Source organism: Agelaius phoeniceus, chromosome 2 (assembly GCF_051311805.1).
Source record: "Agelaius phoeniceus isolate bAgePho1 chromosome 2, bAgePho1.hap1, whole genome shotgun sequence".
NCBI lineage: Eukaryota > Metazoa > Chordata > Aves > Passeriformes > Icteridae > Agelaius > Agelaius phoeniceus.
In genome coordinates, this window is record NC_135266.1 from 74,800,176 (window position 1) to 74,819,037 (window position 18,862).

An 18,862-nucleotide genomic window follows, 5' to 3' on the forward strand; every position below is an offset into this window, starting at 1 on the left:
AGGACCATACCCAAGAGTCACACCATGCACCTGAGAGTGCTGTCCAAACACTTCTGGAACTCTGCCAGGCTGGTGCTGTGACCACTCCCTGGGGAACCTGTTCCAGTGCCCAACCACCCTCTGGGTGAAGAACCTTTCCCCAATAACCAAACTAAACCTCCCCCGAGACAGATTCAGGCATTCACTGCTCACCACAGAGAACAGATCAATGCCTGCCCCTCCTCTTCCCCTCACAAGGAAGCTGTAGATGCAATGGGGTCTCTTCTCAGTCTCCTCCAGGCTGAACACACCAATTGATTTCAACTGTTCCTCATATGACTTCTCCTCAAGGCCCTTCACCTTTGTTGTCCTCCTTTGGACACTCTCCCATAGTTTAATGTCTTTTTTATGTTGTGGCACCCAGCACTGCAGGTGAGGCTGCCCCAGAGCAGAGCAGAGCAGGACAATCCCCTCCCTTGCCCATCTGGCCCTGCTGTGCCTGATGCCCCCAGGACAGGGTTGGCCCTCCTGGCTGCCAGGGCACTGCTGGTTCAGGTTCAATTTGCCACAGACCAGGACCCCCAGGTCCCTTTCTGCAGCATCTCATTTCCCAGTCTGCTCATACATCCAGGGTTGCCCCATCCCAGGTGCAGAACCCAGCACTTTCCCTTGTGGAACATTATTGCCCAGCCCTCTCATTTGTTCAGGTCTCTCTACACGGCCTCTCTGCCTTGGAGGGAGTCAGCAGCTCCTTCTAGTTTTGTACCATCTGGGAACTTGCTTAGTATATCTTCCATCCAGGTTCAAAATTCAGATTGTGGCTACTGACTTGTCAACATCCCTTGCTCTAGATGGCAAGCAGTACATTTCAGCCAGCTGGAAAAGCCACTGACTTGTGAACAAGTCCTTGGGAAAGACCTGGGAAAGCCTTTCCTGGCTCAAATCAGGCTCCTCAAAGCAGGTTTCCTACTCATCTACCATCTTTCTACGCCTGATTCCTACTTACAAGAGTAACAAATGCCAAGAGGACAGATTGTGGGCATCAAAAGGACCATTATTCACAGTGGTTCAAAAGCACCCCAACACGTTAAATTCTCCACAGAAGCAAAGCCCAGCACATGAGAATTATGTACTCCATAACCTATGATACAGGAAGCTAGTATCTGTGACAGAGGCAGATATATCAAATACAATTCTTAAATATTCATAAAAGCCCCATATTCTTATCCAGGTTTTCAACATGATTCAAGTATTTAGAATGACAGTCTTGAACATAAATCCTTTAAGGGATATATAGCATCCTTTTATTTCAAATACACCATTTACCAGTAATTCCAAGACTTCTAATTGTAGATTTTTTAAATTAACCTAAGCATCACAGGGATTAGCACAAATACCTGGAGTGCTGTCTTATAGGTATGAGAAATCTAAAAACTTACAGGGATTTTTTCATAAACTATAGAAGTTCTTAGTAAGCTGGTAAAAATGCAATTGAAATAGAAATCTTTAGAGAGAAATTTGAAGATGCATGTGAAGCCAACAGAAGAGTGCTAAAGCACCTAACCTGAGAAAGCAATGAAGAAAGTCTAAACCAATGACTGATCTACAAAGCTGGAGCTTATGTAGGTAATGGGTGCTTACAAGGGACTGCCTGAAAAGCCTCTGCTGCACAGTTTAATCTAGGAAGCAAGTCACGAGTGTTCTACACAAAAATAGTAGAGCAAGGTGAATGAATTTTTCTGCAAATCCAAAAAGTAGAAGTTGTCCAAGAAGACAAGTAAATGGGTTTGCTCTGTCCTTTTTGTGGCTCACAGAAGGAGTCCTGACTAACAGGACTTTTAAAAACTACATAGAACATAAAACTGGACATCATAAACATACTTAAAAAAACAAGTCTGAGATGCACTGAAGAAGTTACTGAAATTGCTTTGAAAGAAAATGTGACTTCTTTAAAATTTTCTATGCAGTTCACAGAATGTGTTCTGTGATGATTGCTCTGCATAAAGAGGCTTGAGGTACCATCAGCAGGTTTCATCTCCATTCACGGGTGATAACTTTTTCTAACACTGGAATCTTGAAGCACTTTGGCTAATATCTAAATGTAGGCCTAGTTCATTTGTATGCAAATATTTTGTTCTTCATATAAATTATTACTTGCTGTAATTCAACTAGAAATATATTAGCACTCTGTTACTGGGCTGAGAACCGAAAGCACTTAGATCCTTTAGGAAGGAGACTTTATGGTACGTAATGCATCACACTATTGACTTTTATTTAACTTACAAATAAGTAACTTCTCTATTTTCTCTGCCAGACTGCTCGCTTTGCAACATGTCTCCAAGGAATTATGCTCTCTTCAGAGCCAGCAGGCTGCCCAGAGCAGCTTTCTTCTATTGGACACAGCACACCGCTACAGCAGCAGCAAAGCAGGCTACCCCTAAGGGAAATGCCACTGCCAGAGCCAGCCAGCGTGTTTCCTTGCTTCTTCCATCCTTTGGGTATTTTTTACCTTGCTGTCCCCTGAAAAGCTTCAAGGAGACAAAGTCAACTACTTAAAATATATTAATATGAAAGCATAAGAATAATAGCCAGTAAGAGGTGGTGAGAAGAACGAGAAGATATTTCATGCCAAAAAAAGCAGTATATAAACATAAGAGTGGTGAAAAGCTCTCCTCATAACAGGAGGAAAGAAATCCCATGCAGAGAGAAAAGACAGTGTAAGAGAAGCAATCTAGATAAATCACATCTCTGAAAATTAATTTCAATTTCTGTGGAGTGTAACAGGCTTTCTTCTCAACATCACAGAATAAAATTCCAGGGATTATGTCTTCATTTTGGTGCATATTATATGATGTTTCCCTGATCTTTGTCATATGCAAAGTCCACATTACAAGGAGCTACCACTCTCTGTTTCTTGGTACAGACTCACCCATCATCCTAGTTAGGGAGATTTACCTTTTTCTCATTCTTTCTTTCTTTTATCAGTATGTACATATCCAGGTCATGATATGCCAGTTTACAGTGTTTGTTTCATGTGTTTGAGAGGTTAAGAAAATTTCACTGTATGTAATAATAATAATGGATTGTAAGTCAAGCCAGATAGCTCAGACAGAATCACAGCACATAAAATAATTTCCTTCCCTAGCCCCAATATTCAAACAGCATGCTCTCCAAGAGCCAGACTAACGCCAAGGAAACTGCAAGTACCATTCAAGGCAACCCCCTGTACGCTTTTGCTTCTTACAGTGTTCCAAGCAGAAATTGTTGAATACACCTGAGAAGTTTTAGGAGCCCAAAGGATGGGGAAGCAGGGAGGAAGCCAGAGCAATTCTAAGAATTCAGTAATGTTTCCTCACTAGAACAGAAAATTCAACAGCAGAAGAGAAGTCTGACAGTATGTAATATGTTTGACAAGTTGACTAAAATTAAAGTATAAACAAACCCAATAAAAATATTATAGGTTTAACCTTAGTTCTCAAAATAAATAACAATAGAAGTTGAACAAGTAGACCCTTTGAACTGCCAAATGCAAAAAGCAATTTCATAAAATTAGCATTAGAAACAAAGTTTGTAACCAGGGAGTACTTATAGTCTTTGCAACATCAATACTGCTAATACTGTTAAACGCACTTTAAAAGAATAATTTCCATAATGTTAACACAACAGCTAAATACTGCCTATCTGCTAATGGCTCTATGCATATAGCTGACCTTCTTTTTATGCATAAGAACACTGTACTTATCTAAATAAGTCCCATGAGTTAGACCACCAGCTAAAAATCCTGACATATCAAAGTAAAATTCATAAAAAGAGCAGCCAGTGACTATCTCTTAAAAAAATGAGCTAGAAAGCTCACAACAAAATTGCAATATCTGCCAAGGTCTTTCAACTTATTCAAGGTTTCTCCTTTTATACAGCAATGCAGAAAACAGATTTTTCTTTTATATGTGTTATCACAAAATGACAGAGACACAGTCTCTCACAAGTACACATGCAGCCAAGGGACACACACCAAGAAAGGGAAAGAGTGAAATTGAGCCACAAGTCCCACTATTAGAAGGATTAACATTGGATGTGTCACAATTTACACCATAACCTCTTCTACAGTTGGGCTGGGTATCGTGTACATTCATCAAAAAAAAAACCTGTTCTACAAAAATCCCACAAATCCCCTTTGAGACCGTCATCAGTTTAAATAACCCCTGCTCTTCTTGACCAGTTCCTTTCCTTTGGTACAAAGATGGATGAGCCAACCCCACTTGCAATCAAGGGTCAGGATTCTACATCAGAGCCAGTCTAACACTTCCCTTTGCTCCTTCTTCCATTGGAGGGACTAGGGTAGAGACAAGGATGAGGAAGCAATGGTGTCTCTAACTACAGCAATTCAAAAACTGAAACTAAACCTAATGTTTCCATTTACAAAAAATGTTCTGGAGCTCAATAATCACAGCAGGACTGCTTTGGAGCTGCTTTTAGGATGAGAAGCCTAAAGCAGAAATAGTGAAATTGCACAATCAATTATACACATTAAAAGCATAAATGCAAACTGAATTCAATCTTTGTGGGCATATTCACAAACCCCAAATTAGATAACCACATGCCAGGGTTTGCAAAGGACTCCTATCTTATTTAGCACACAGAACAGATTTTCTAAAAAATCCTCCTAACTAATGCAGCTGAGTATACACTCTATGTTCATAGTCCCAGACACTCTGCAGCCTTTCCTAGTACTAATTAATGCAGCAAAGTGGTTCCTGAGTCCTTCCTAGAAGGACACTGCAACACACAGCACCAGCAAAACTGCATTCAGACTGCTCAGTGCTTCTCACACCCCAGAATGCTAATGCTTTAAATATTAACTGATCTGTCTTAATGCAATAATAACCACTTCAGAACTTCCTATCCAAGAACTTCAGAACTTCTATCCAAGAAATAAAGAAATGGGGAAAAAATATAAAAGCTGTTGCATATAATCAATTTTGTCTTAACAGTCAGAAAATGAGGTGCTGAGTTCTGTCAAATAAAAATGCACAATGCCCAAGTCTTTTAATGTAATTTCTACTATGTTGCATTTCTGTAACAAAACTTTAAAAGTTAATATGGTTAAGTGACAGAAACTGTTATTCTCTTATTCTTACTAAAAATAGAATCCTTGCATTTAAAGCATTCCATAATTTATCAATAATTTTCACAGTATCATATGGTAATAAACCCCACACTACTGCATGCGTTGATCAAGTTAAGCAGAGTATGCTCTGCATTTTGACTTTCTAAAAGCCACATATTTCACTACTATAGGCATTTCTGCAGGAGTTTATTTAAATATCATTTAAGTTTTTAATGACACAGATCTTGAAACTTTCCATTTCTTTTATTCTCAGCTGCTTAGAAGAAAAACTTAGTATTTTCTTATTATGCCCCCATATACCAGAGCTTTTAGGTGGTACAAAGTCTTCTGTACTTGCACACCAATCATGAACTACTAACCCTTACAGCAGCTATTCCACACTTATCACAGAAAATAATGTCTGAGTTACCTGAACATAAACTAAACTACAAATGCTTAATGCTGGAAAACTCTTAAAAGGTTAGCCAGTATGGTTACAAATTACTTTCTAAACCACTTATATTTTTCATAAAATTTCTTCTGTTCATTCTTTTACCTCAAATTTTCACCTTTTACCATTTCCTCAACAAAACCTTGCAACATAGTAAAATCAGCATTAAATTGTTTGTGTATTTCAGCATGCAAAATTGTAAAAGCAATAAGAAAGCCATGAGATGATCATTCTTTAAATAAGGCAGAGATGTTTTACTCCTCTTTGCTTTTAAAACACAAAGTTCTCTTCTACACAGAACTGAAATTTATTAATAAATATAAGCTCCTGCCAGGCAATGGCCATGTCTGAGCAGAACCACTCAGGCTGACAATACCAGGAACAGAAAGTTAACTCTGTTTCCACAGTTCTCAGATGAGATTGCAACCTTTGCCAGCCTCCTCACAGTAGAGAGGAGAGTGCAGGCAGCAGTCAGATGACTGTGCAACTGCTCATCTGTGACAATGACAGCTGATAAAACTAGTTCATACTTCACTACATACCAAAGGAAAGATGCTGCTTATTAATGCAGCTAGTAAGATGATTAGCTTCAAGGTCATGGTAAGTGCCCTGTGTTAAGTAATAGTCCAGAAAAAGAAAGATTTAAAATACCAGTTGGAAAAATAAACACTTTGCTTAACAGGAGGTTGCCCATGAATGCATTCAAGTGCAGAAGAAAACCTTGCCAAACCAGATGGTTATTTTGCTTGTATCTTTTTACTACAGAAATACAGTTGCTAGATAGCAAAGGATACACCAAAAAAAAAAAAAAGAAATCCCAATATGCACATACCAAATCTGCTTTACAGAAATTACAAAAAAAATTTTAAAAAAACCCAAAACTCCCCTTCCTGTAACCTGTATTTAAAGATTAAAAGAAATAAATATTTCTCAGAATAGCAAGGACAAAGAAATCAAAATTATAAAGCTACACACCAAGGAAATGAAAGATTTACATGAATACTTTCCATAAACCTTTATAGCCATGCCTCACAAGAAACATGTGCACTTCCTCTCTCTCTTTGATACTGGCTCAATTCTAATAGGAATGGTCCTGTTGAAAGTAAAAGTCATTGTTTGAAGGTTACACTCTGGTAAAGATCATTCTGCTATGATTTCTGTTGGGAAGTGGCTCATTGTGTATTGCAATTCAGTTCCCAGTGCTATAAACTGTGGTTCAGCATCAAAATTATGACTGAAACTGGCAGCTATTTAGAGAGGTACAAGCAAATTAGGAAGGGATGAGAATTAAAACTGTCAAAATTTCCCAGGTTTTCAAGTCACATTATTCATAAATTTAAGCGAGTACAAGGATATTTGTTATGCAGGTAAAACTGTGCTAACAGCATAAAATGATAAAAGCTCAGTCACATCACTGATCCTCTGGGAGTATTTATGACCTCTGATACATATGCAAAACACGTCCAACTTCAAACAAGTATTCTGCTAAGAGCAGAATCTCCTTTCTTCCTCTCCTCCTTCCTTGGAGCAAGTCCAATAAAAAATGATTAAGATTCACAAGCCTTACTATAAAGCACACTTACCGGTGCTGGATTCTCTTTAGCTTCCACACCAAAAACATCCCGTTGTTTCACTGTCAGCAAATCAACACCTTCAGTATCATCCTCGTCATCATCATCATCATCTTCAAAGAACTGCATGGAGTCTGAGTTTGGTACTCTGTTGGGTACATGAACTTCTTTTTCTTCCTCCTCAGACACTTCTTTTGATTCATCCTCAGACTCACCACTCTCCTCAGCACTTCCACTGGAAACAGAACATTCCTCAGCTTCTTTTCTTCTCTTCTTCTCTTTTGTTTTGTTAACTGATGTTTTTCCACTGACATTAGTTCCACATTTCTCCACTGTTTCCTCATTTACCAAGGTGAGGGCATTCTCACTTTGCTCTGTCTCCTCCAATGGGTCTGCCCCATTGGCTGCCTCGTTTGCACACAGCTGCTTCTGAACTCTTTGAAGGAATCTCACACGAGGTGCCATTGCAAGACCAAGTGACCTAAAACATGGAATTAACCGAATAAATTTAAAAGGCAGATACACAAAATTTAGAGCATCAATTAGAAGCTCTCATTGATGGCTCAAGTGATTCAATTTCAATTATCATTCATATTGATACATTTGATCAACACATTTAGAAAAGTCTAAAATACAAGTAAACATTGGAAGGGGAAGCAAGATGAAATAACTGAGAACTCTCGATAACAATTACAAGCCTCCCAGGAAGGAAAGCAAACAAAGAAGCTGCTAAGTTGCAGATAAGAGCCAATTAACTATCTATGATTCACAGTAAAACATGGTGGAAGAAACACCAATGTAATTTGGTATTGAAAATACATGGATTTCATGTCAAGGACTGAGATAACACTGATCTGTCAAGTGTCCTTCACTACTGGAAGCACACCCAGAACATTATCCCCCTGCCCTCGCAGTGACTGAGATCAGCAGAACAAACATGGTATGGATGAATAACCAACTGCAGAAAAAGCTAGGGGAGAGACATTTCTCCCTTAAAGGCAATTTCATCTGCTTCCACCTCTCTACAGCAAGGCTTTACCTGCATGGCATACATAACTAACAGTGCCAGCAAAGCTGTTATTTTACCCAGTTATTCATGACAATTCAAAGTTATACTAATAAGCATTACACGAAGGGGCAAAAATTGCAGAAAAAGCAAAAATTCTGTCTAGAAAAAATAGTGGAGAGCACTGCATGGGAACAGATACCTTGACTCCAACAGCCCATCTGACTTTGTGACTGTCTACTGTTATTACACCTGACCCTGTCAATTCCAAATTAAAAAAAAAAAAAAAGCAACTCTGATTTCAGAGTTCATGAGCCATCTCATTAGGTGAATAAAAAATGTGAGGGGACACTGGTACTGGTGCAAGGAACACACAGAGAACCCATGATACAGAACTGAAAGTAGTACCTGGTGCTTGTACATGCACTTCAAAAGGAATAAAGGATTTAACCATATACAGTGACTACAGGCATCCACACCTGTTAAAGACCAGCTTCTTTCAACTCAAAACATGCACAGCTATACACCACCTTTCCTCTCAATGCTGTTCGAGTAGATGGCATAATTTATTATTTTCACTATACAGCCTGTGAAAAAAACCCACGTTATAGCACAGGAGAAATATCTAATCCATACTACCCAGCAGAAATGTCATAAAAAGTTGACTAAGCACCCAAAAGATACTGCAGAGCAGCAAGAGTGCACTGTAGGCTCTGGAGAGCCTTGAACTTTTAATGGTAGCCAATGGGAAATGGTAGTCAAAAGGAGTGTCCTGCTTAAACAAACAAAAAAACCCAATTGTAATCACCCTGTGCTTAAAGAGGGCACTTTTGGTACCAGCCACAGGTTAAAAATAGACACAAACCCAAACAGCAATCCACAATGTTAGGATAAAGAACAAATATTCCAACAAATAAAGTTTATTTTTAATGTAAAAATTTTGGTTTTGTGTTTCTGATAATTCAGTACTGTTCTACATGCAATTAACAGCAATAACAAAACAAACAGAATTTTATTTTAAAATATCAAAGGAAGTTTTTATCCAATGTATTTTGCATATTTACTGACAGTGCAGAGGATAACACTGTTGGGAACTGAAATTGGAGCAACTAGAGATCTTAAACTCGTTTTACTGTTTGACAGCAAACACTAATTACCTTTGCAATGAAATGATGTGTTAAAGTTTGGCCTATTGACTAACTGTAATGGAAATAACCAAACAGCAGATGTAATGCTTCACTGCAGCAGCTGGAAGCCATTCAAACCTGGAATTGGGCCTTAACAGCAGGCACAGTAAAACACTCATCAAGAGATTGCTGCATTCAATCTCTTCAGCAAGGAGATCGAAGTTGCAAAAATCAAATCCTTTGGAAGACAAATGCTTTTTTGCTTTTCCAGATATCACATTATTCTACATAACATATTGCTGTCAAGTGTTGACATAGCAATGCAAGCAGCAATACTGTATGGCAACTACACAATCAGTCCTACTTCTCTTTCTCAAGCAGACAGGCACAAGGTACACAGGGTTGAAAACTGATTTTATCAGAGCTTTTCTTCTACACCTCCAGAGCTAGCATCAAAAATCAGGAATACACATGCATAGAAAAGTCTGACAAGGTGAAAAACTATTCTCTGTTCAGCAAAAGTTACAAAACAGAAAGAGCAGCCCACGATGTGGACAGGACTTCATATCACAGATCTTTTTTTCATTCAAGTATGAAATTCCACTTGTCAGACTGCCGTAATGCACTGATGTCTTACTTTAATAATTGAATAAAATTAATTGTCAGTTAGTCTTGGCAATTTTTTATTCACTGCTTAGCAAGCCTACCAAAAAAAGACTAGTACTATCAGAATTCAAATTACTTCCAAAAGAACACAGACCTCAGGCAGAAGGGAGAGAAAAGGTCACATTTATTTGGTAAGACAGTAATAGTAGATAAGCTTAGAAAAAGTGTATTAAATACTTTTAATTACATAACTTCTCAAAGAAATGTCAGTGTTTTGGTCCATTACTGCCTCTTTTTCATAGTATATTCCAAATGGAGAAAAATCTGGGACAAACAGTCTGGACATTCTACTACTGCTAAAAGCTTCCCCATATTTTAAGATTTGACAGTTTCTTTTGAAACTATTTCTTAATTATTCACCAAATCTATAGTTCAGTCATACTGAAACAACTCAATGTATGAACCAGCCTTTCTTTTCATAAACTACAAAGGGCATTATTAGTTCTCAATAATTCATTAGATGCCACTCAGATCACAATCCTACTATGACTGAAGTTGCAGATATTTTTTTACTTTAGTGCAACCATTTCACATACTCATCTGGAATAAGAGATGTGCAGGGTTTTCTGATGAAGACAGACAAAAAGCAGGTAAGTTATTTAAGAGATTTCATAAATCCTAACAGACAACACACAAAAACACAGTAACACCACAGTGTAGTCTTCAGACTATGGTAGCCTTTAAATGGCAACAACAACTCAGCTGACAAACCAAAAAATCCTGGTTTTGTATTTTGGTGTGAAATGCAATGACTTCTTAAGAGCAAGCTCTTCTAGAATGACATTTGAAATCAGTTTCTAAAGACAATACTGAAACCAAGGGAGTGTTTCACTACTATAAATCAAAGTACAGCTGACAGTTCTATGGGTTCAGTTCCTCAGCTGAAACCAACGTGGCTAGACATCAGCATTCCCTAACACTGATTAGGGAATGCATAGAACTACACAAATGACCTATAATGCTCATGTACCTTTTTTAATTTAGTAGCAAGTTCACAAGGACTTCCAGGAAATAAATTAAAAGAGTAAAACTGCAAAGAAGTAACACTGTATGGCTTTAAGGAGAATTCCACTTTTGTTTCCAGTAAATACTGAAGATCAAGTGTCAATTATCTTTTTTTTAATGAATTTAAATGAACGGTGTAACGGACTTTAAATACTGCCTCTTCTAAGGCTTGTGAATTGTGCTTATACAAAGACCTGGAGTGTGTTTATATTAACATGGTAACTTTGCCTCTACTGGGATGAGAGAAAAACTTAACATCTCTCAACTCTTTAGAAAGACCAAATCTTAGACACTCAAAGCAATATCTATCTTTGCAAAAAACAAATCTAAGACCAGAAAAATTTTAAAATTTTAAGTTTGACAAATGCTCCTAATTTGCTCCTAGAAGATTACTAGTCCTTTTTACAACATGAGCCAGCTGTAAACTGCTTCAGAACAATTTTACACAAGTTACTGATTTAGTCTGATATTAACTTAGCACATTTACTAAATATAGACATATTCCATTAGTGATCTACTTCAGAATGATGTGAACGCATAAAAACACAGCACAGAGATTACTTTTACTGTGGTACAGATTCAGACAAAGACCTAAAATAGGTTGGAAAAGGTTAAATACTCCCAGAAGCTATTTCAAGAGAAGAAATATGTATTACTTGCCTAGCAATACATGCTACATCCACATTTAACATTTAAAATGTTATCAGAAGAGAGGATGAGCAACCGTTTGAAAACAGGAGAAATCACATCAGCTGAAAAGACACAAATTTGAACTAACAGGCTATCCAGATGGTCTGATTAATAACCAAAATGAACAGAGAAATTCTGTTTGCTGTGCTATTTACTTTACCAGCCAGCTTTATTCCTCTCCATCAAGGAGTTCAAGTGCCTGGCACTCTATTAATAATGAGGGCCAAGCTATTCAAGACTTCATGGGTCAGGAGCAAAGAGAAGGAGAACAAAGAGGATGTCATGGTCGCAATCTAATAATTCAGAAGACCAAGATGCAGCCTTCCTTACCAAAGGAAAAGGAGCCTCCACATTGCAGTTCCAAACCCTGGTGGTGCTCCTTGGTACCTGAGCCACCCTGACACCTGCTCAGAGGGCAACACAGCAGAGCACAAGCAACAAGGTTTTCTAGAGTGCATTAAAAACCCTTTCTCCAAGTTAGCTGGCTTAGCCAACTCTGATAGGCACTCTACTGGAACTGCTACTCATGCATATGCAAGTACATTCGCTTCCAAGGTGACTGAAGGTCAATAGCCAGCTTGGCTGCAGAATGAGGAAAGATAGCTCAAGATCCTAGAAGAAATGAGGATGATGACTAAGAGAATAATGACCCTGGACTTTGAAAGAGGAGACTGCAGCTTCTTCAGAAAGCTGTAGGCAAAAGTTTACAGAAGTAGTTACAGAAGCTCAGGAAGGGACAGCTGGATCTCAGGTGTCTGAGGGGGAGCTCAATGAGGAACACCCAAACTCTGCAAATGACTGGAGGGAATGCTGAGGTATGTATGAGCAATAGCATACAAGGCTGACATTAACCAGGTAACAGCATGAGAAATACTAAGTCTGGTTACAGGTGCATAAAGACTGGAAACAACAGGGGAAAAGTAATTAGGAGCTATCTTTTTAGTTAGGAGATTAGCATGTAGAAAAGTAAGTATAAGGAGAGCCAGAAGGAGGGCCAAGAACCAACAAAGAGACAAAAAGACATGCAAGGACCGCAATGGGCACTGTCTGAGGATGAGACAGACAGCTGTGAGCAAGGTAACAAATAAAACCTTCTGCCCTGACCATGCAGTAAGGGTCAGGCCAGGGGTGGTGATTAGAGTGCAGTGGGGGTTTTCCCTGGTTAGTGAAAGGACAGACAGAGGTGGACAGATGGATCATGTATTCTGCTATCACCTATCACCTTTCAGTCCTGACAGCACCTGCAGCTACCTACTGCTTTTTAATACTGATCTGCAAGCAATACTTGCAGAACTATCTGGATACTAAGGAGTGTGTATCTGACATTTTCCCAATAATTTGGCTTCAATTGTTTTATTTATTCTCTATGTACCAATACAGGGAGAAACAGGAAAACATGCTGCATTTCTCCTGAAAGACATGACTACAGTCACAAAGAAAATTACCTTCCCTGGCAGCCCCTTAGAACTGTGGCTAACCTGTCCATCCAGCACACTCACCTGATAAGATCTGCCCCTGGAGAACAATGTATAGATATATGTATGTGTTAGCAGCTAGCAACAAAGTGCCCGAGAAAGAAACTATATTTCAAAACACTGCCTCCTCTCCAGGAGACCAGACTATGTAATTATTCCTTTTCACCCTGTTGTTTGTTTACATTTTCTTATGCTTTCAAAGCTGTCCTTTGCAATCAAAAGACAAATTTCTCTTTTTAATGCAGCATTGAGCTTCTCCTTCATCAGACTTAAAGGCTGCCTATGTTAACACAAGGCCTACACAAGTCTTCCTCCAGCAAATTATTCTTGATAGCAATTTATAATGAGAGAATACTGGAGAGAATAGTAATGCACCCGAGCTTAAAGGTAATCAATCGCTAGAATAGATGTGTGTGTGCGTGCATACATTTTTTATATATTTTGTTTTATATATCTTATATATATATGATCTTATATAAGATATAAAAATGAAAAATACTTGCTCTTCTGCAGACTCAATCAACAGAGCTTAAGAGAATCTCAGTGCACAGACATGCAAAGCAGGAGAGCAATGGGGAATGTGGGCAACAGCCTGCAATGCAAACCTGACAGGGGCATTAAGCAGCCTATTTTCTCTGCAGGATTTTTAGTGGAGCAACATCTATCAAGTTAGCAGTAAATCTCCACGGAAAGGCTTAAGTACTTTCAGAAAACGCACACAAGGTAAAGGGAAGAAAGGATTCTCATTTCAGGTTTTGCCATAAATTTGTGTGCAGAATGGAAACCAAGGTCGGTTTGGATGCAAAATTCAAACATACCAGACTTTGAGGGACTTTCATATAAATGAAGACGGCTGATCCATGTATCAGTGGCTCTGCACTGAACTGCAGGGTGTATTTTAGTTAGACTAGCAGTCTGGAGAGTGGGGAAGAATAGTGCCACCAAACTAGAAGAGAATCTCCAAATTATCTCCCAGATTTATTATCTTCTGACTTTTTGATTATACTGCCACATATTTCACAGCCTTGACTAAACCTCTCCTACTCTCTCCAAACAACTGACTGGTTTCTTGCATTTTATTACAGGAATGACATTAGTAGCTTTCCAAAGCTGAGACTCAGAATTATTTTGAGGAAGGTCCAAATCTGGGCACACAGACCTGAGAAGAACAGAACTGTAGACTACTCCATCTACAGATACTAGATGGCAAACCATGCTGAAATCCAGAAAGAGGCACTAGGATTCTGCAAATTCAGCATTACCACCATCTGCTAGTCTGTTTCTAACACTGGCTGAATTTGCACGGTTATCCCTCTTAGCCCTAATTTTCTGCCACTATTCCTTATATTCATAGCACAGTAAGACCTACAACTGATTTTAAAGATGCTGAGAAACCACACAAGAGAATGGTCAGGCATTGCATGTAGCAAAAATTTTTGAGCTTATGCTAGTTCTCCTTTTTTCAAAATGTCTCAGCCCATGAAGTTAAAAAGCATCTTTTCTAATAGGCTTATGTATCTTAAAAAGCATAATCATGTTAATGACAGCACAGCACAGAAAGACCAGGTGTTCCAGAGTCTAGTAATTTGTCACATTTTAGTTCATTATACCATGTGATGGCAAATTAGCCTTCTCTGTATGAAATCCCACACATATCAAATTAATTTACTGTGAACCTTTGAACACCTTGCTGCTCCCTTACGACTACCCTGTGTCCCCATGAGATTTCAAAAAATTTACATCTTTAAACAATTTCAAGGGGCTGTCATCTGTACAGTCAACCTGTCAAAATTAATTTCCCTCCCATACAAAATATGGAGTGATTCACATAGGTGTACAAAAATAGACATAGCAAAATAGATGCTATTCAGTCTAGTGCAGATGCTTCATCATTACCAAACACACAGAATCTTCTGAAAAGTAATTGATGGCCAAAGAGAAATATCTGAATCATACTCAAAAAGAGACTCCAATACATAGTCTTTAGATAGCTCCAATTTCTTTTTAAATAATACACTTTACAGGCTGGTATTTAGCTATGAGGCTGAAGGGCAAATCTGGGGAGGGAAAAAACACCAAAACATTATTCTCTATCATTTTACTTCAGAAGTTATGTCTTCTAGTATATATAGCAAATGTACCTTGTGCCCTAAGTTATTTCTCTGTACAGCATATATTGCCTTTACACATAATTTCCATTTAGAATGCTCTTGAAAATATGCAAAAGCTCAGCATAAATATGAAACTAAATACACTAGAAGACTAGAAGTCCAATTCTGTGTTAACACAATCAATACAGCTATTTAAAGACTGCAAAACATCTCACTATACAGCTTTCATATTTTAAGTTGACCGTACTTACAGAGCATATTCTGCTAGAGGCAATTTGAAAACATCAAATACTTCCTTGTTCTTCATTAAGTAAACTGAACGCAAGTAGGATACAAAACACTGAAAGAAAAATGGAAGTATTCAACAAAAAACACACCATTCAATTACCAACACAAGAAACAAACATTATATTGTTGCTCTAAACACAAAATATAATTTCACTATTAGGTAGTCTAACATCGATTTCAGACGGAAATTTTAAAATACTCATCAGACAAAACTTTATTATTATTACAGAAATGATGCAACTTCAAGTGCTCAAATATTTCATTACATTCAGCTGAATTGACTGAATTTCCCAACAGTATGTCATGTTACATTTTCCTAGAAAAAAATATGACATATTAGTCAGAAGGAAACATCACTGATTCAATTTGATTTTTTTTCTCCTTGCTTTTCTGAATGTTGTTATGCTGTTCCGATATCTAAATTATGTGGAACTTCAAACAGACTTTGTTGCTATCAAACTGAGCTGTCCTGACTTAATCTTAGCCATGAGCAGGAAGTTATTTAACTCAATATAGCTGCCCTTCACTGTGGTCTAAGATGATTCATATTACCTTGCATTTACCATCAGCTCATCACATGCACACAGTCAATGAATGCAACTCAGCTGATCAAGACAAATTCACTATACAACACCTACTAAGACCAATCCAAGGTTGAAGTCTCAATTAATCATAGACTTTCTCCAAAAAAACTGGAAGCACTACACAGGAGAATAACTTAATCTTGCATTGCATCTTCCCAAAAGGAAAGATTGTTCTTCTTCTCATGCTTCTTTTACGTAGTCTAGTTCTACCTAGCAGCATAAATACTGGAATATTTCAAGTATCAGAAGAGATCCTTGGATTTCTGTTGTTCATAATCTTATTTCTGACACATGCCAGAACTCCTACCATGAGGCTTAAACCATCAAACACTAATAACAACAGCAAGTTAAGCTCACAGAGTTATATTCAAGCATCCTATAATCACACCTTTGTTCTGTTATGTACAGGCACCTATTGGAGAAAACTACTGTATTAATAATTCATGTGAAATTTAAAAAAAAAAAATTATTTCTTGTTAACCTCAGATAGAGGAGCAAACACCCAAAAGTCAGGAGCACTGATGTCTTATGGGGATTCTTTAAATGCTTGTAAGAGAAAAAACACATTTAAAAGGTAAAATGAAAGATAAGACAGTAAATTAAGCAATTTTATAAACTTATTCTTTTCTCCTGAGTAAACAGAAATAAAAACTATTGATTAAGGTATGTAGAGCTAAATAAAATATGATTAAGGTATGTAGAGCTAAGAGATATACTTTGCAAGCTGCCCATTAATTCACTATGAAAGGAAATTTTCATTTGCTTGTTTTTCCTAATGCTGAGGGGGTTTTGGGTAAAGCTTCCTTCCTGATTATGTCTTTCAATTAATTTTAGCTGTGGAAAGTGTGAGCTCAATTCATTCAGCTGCTACCAAGATTGAGATGTGGAATACTTACATCAAACACTTCTTTGCTCACATTGAATTATTAATCATTTTACAAAGGTAATTAGAATGTTTAGGAAAAGGCTTCAAATTTGACAGATCTCATTAATCTACTGCTGTCTAGCAAGTGACAAAAATCAATGAAAGCCTCTTTTTTTCTCTGCAGTGACAGATGAAAAAAAGGGAGATTAAAAAAGAAGTATCCTTCCTGTGAACCTAAGATTTGCAGATCTGAATATCTGCATGAGTCACTACTTGCTACAGGGTTGAAATATCGTTATCTGTTGGATAACTGATAAAGCCATCCACTTACCTTACTAGCATGTATTTCGTACACGTGGTCTAGAAATTAACAAACTATAAAGGGCAGAAAGAACACACCTTTTGCACACTTTTCAAGCCCCACAATAACTAAGATTGAAACACCAAACAAATGCATAGAAAGAGCTTTCTACTTTACAAGAGAAATCAAGCCATTTGCTTTGATTTTTTAATTTGATTTCAGTGTGTTGGCTTCAACCTCTGTCTAAAACTCTGTCATCTCAGTTGGATTTTATTCAGTTATCCTGAGACTTCCTCAGCCTGCATACACACACTGGAGCTGAGGGAGAACAAGTTTAGTCAGTCTGAACTTTTCCCCTGCTATTTTACAATTGCTGTTGTCCCCTGCCATATCTGCTGTTTGATATGACTTTCAAGGTTTTTTTTTAAATAACTGAACAATGCAAAAATATTATATGCAGTAATTTCTATGGAAAATGTTATGGTTGGGCATCATTAACATATTACAGTTCTACTACAATAGTAGCCACAGGTCTCCAAAAGCAGTGGAGATTATTGTACAAGTACTGGAAATACGTAAGGAAAAAGTACCATGCTCATGGAATTTACTACCTCTAAATTTTGACTTAGTGATCTATTTCCTGGATAACTGTTGTAAGTATTAAAATGCACACAATTCAATTGATGTGCTGTTTTGACAGTAATTCAAAAGCAACAGGGTGTGGCTGGAATCTCAGGCTGTAACACCCTGCAGATCCCTCTGGGTGTGATGAAGAATTTAATGAACAGACATCACATCAGTGCCACAATAACATTCAAACTAACAAGAAAAAAGATTCTTTTTTTAAGCTGTTTTCCAGAACTGGCTGAACTGACATATTAAATATTAAAATTACAAGAAATGGCAAAAGGCAGCATCATTCCACGAGAAGAACTGCAAAGGTTTCAAAAAAGCCCCGATCTGATTCAAACTGTCTTTCCAAGCAAGAGCAGGGGAGCCATGTCCTACTAAATGAACCATGAAGTTTGTTGAAACAATTAGTAATCAAACACTTTCTATTTTCAAAAAAAGTAAAGGCACCTTGAAGTAAATCAACAAGCTTAGAGGACACAGTAAGTTAGGCCTCATGCCCTCAACACACAATGGTAGAGTACCATCCTATCCTAACTTCTGTGCACAGCTGTGCTGTTTCACTGCTATCTCATCCATGCAGGTTGGGAATTTATTTCTTACACTACAAATGTCAAGAACTTGGCAGCTTGCAACAGACAGGCTAGACAACGTAACACCCATGCCTCTGAGAAATCCAGCATTTCAGATAAGGATCCAAGGTCAGGATTTCATTTGCATGCATTTTATGGTTTTATTCACATTGACATGTAAGACTACTTGGACACATTTGCATAGTATGTCTGAACATTCGTAGTTAAACCTTATTAAGGAGGGACACTTCTGTGATAAACCACTCGTCCATACTTCAAGTTTTTCAAAAACTGAATGTATTTACAGCTTGCCTGCAAGAATAACACTTCTCTGCTATCCATAAATTAAAAACTGCAACAAAAATAGCCTCAAATGGCAATTATATGGCAATTAAAATCTTTCCAAATGAATTTAAGTTTGTATCTGCAATACT

The 18,862-nt window shown here is 37.7% G+C and overlaps 1 protein-coding gene across 1 annotated transcript in view; it reads right to left on the reverse strand.

Moving 5' to 3' along the window:
- The window catches only part of DDX10 (DEAD-box helicase 10), a 154,836-nt gene that overhangs the window by 100,681 nt on the left and 35,293 nt on the right, over positions 1-18,862 (reverse strand). Inside the window, exons 12-13 of the mRNA XM_054654855.2 lie at positions 15,440-15,528; positions 7,121-7,589 (exon numbers count right to left, since the gene is read on the reverse strand). Coding sequence (XP_054510830.2) covers positions 7,121-7,589; positions 15,440-15,528 — 558 coding nt within the window. The remainder of the gene's footprint in view (positions 1-7,120; positions 7,590-15,439; positions 15,529-18,862) is intronic.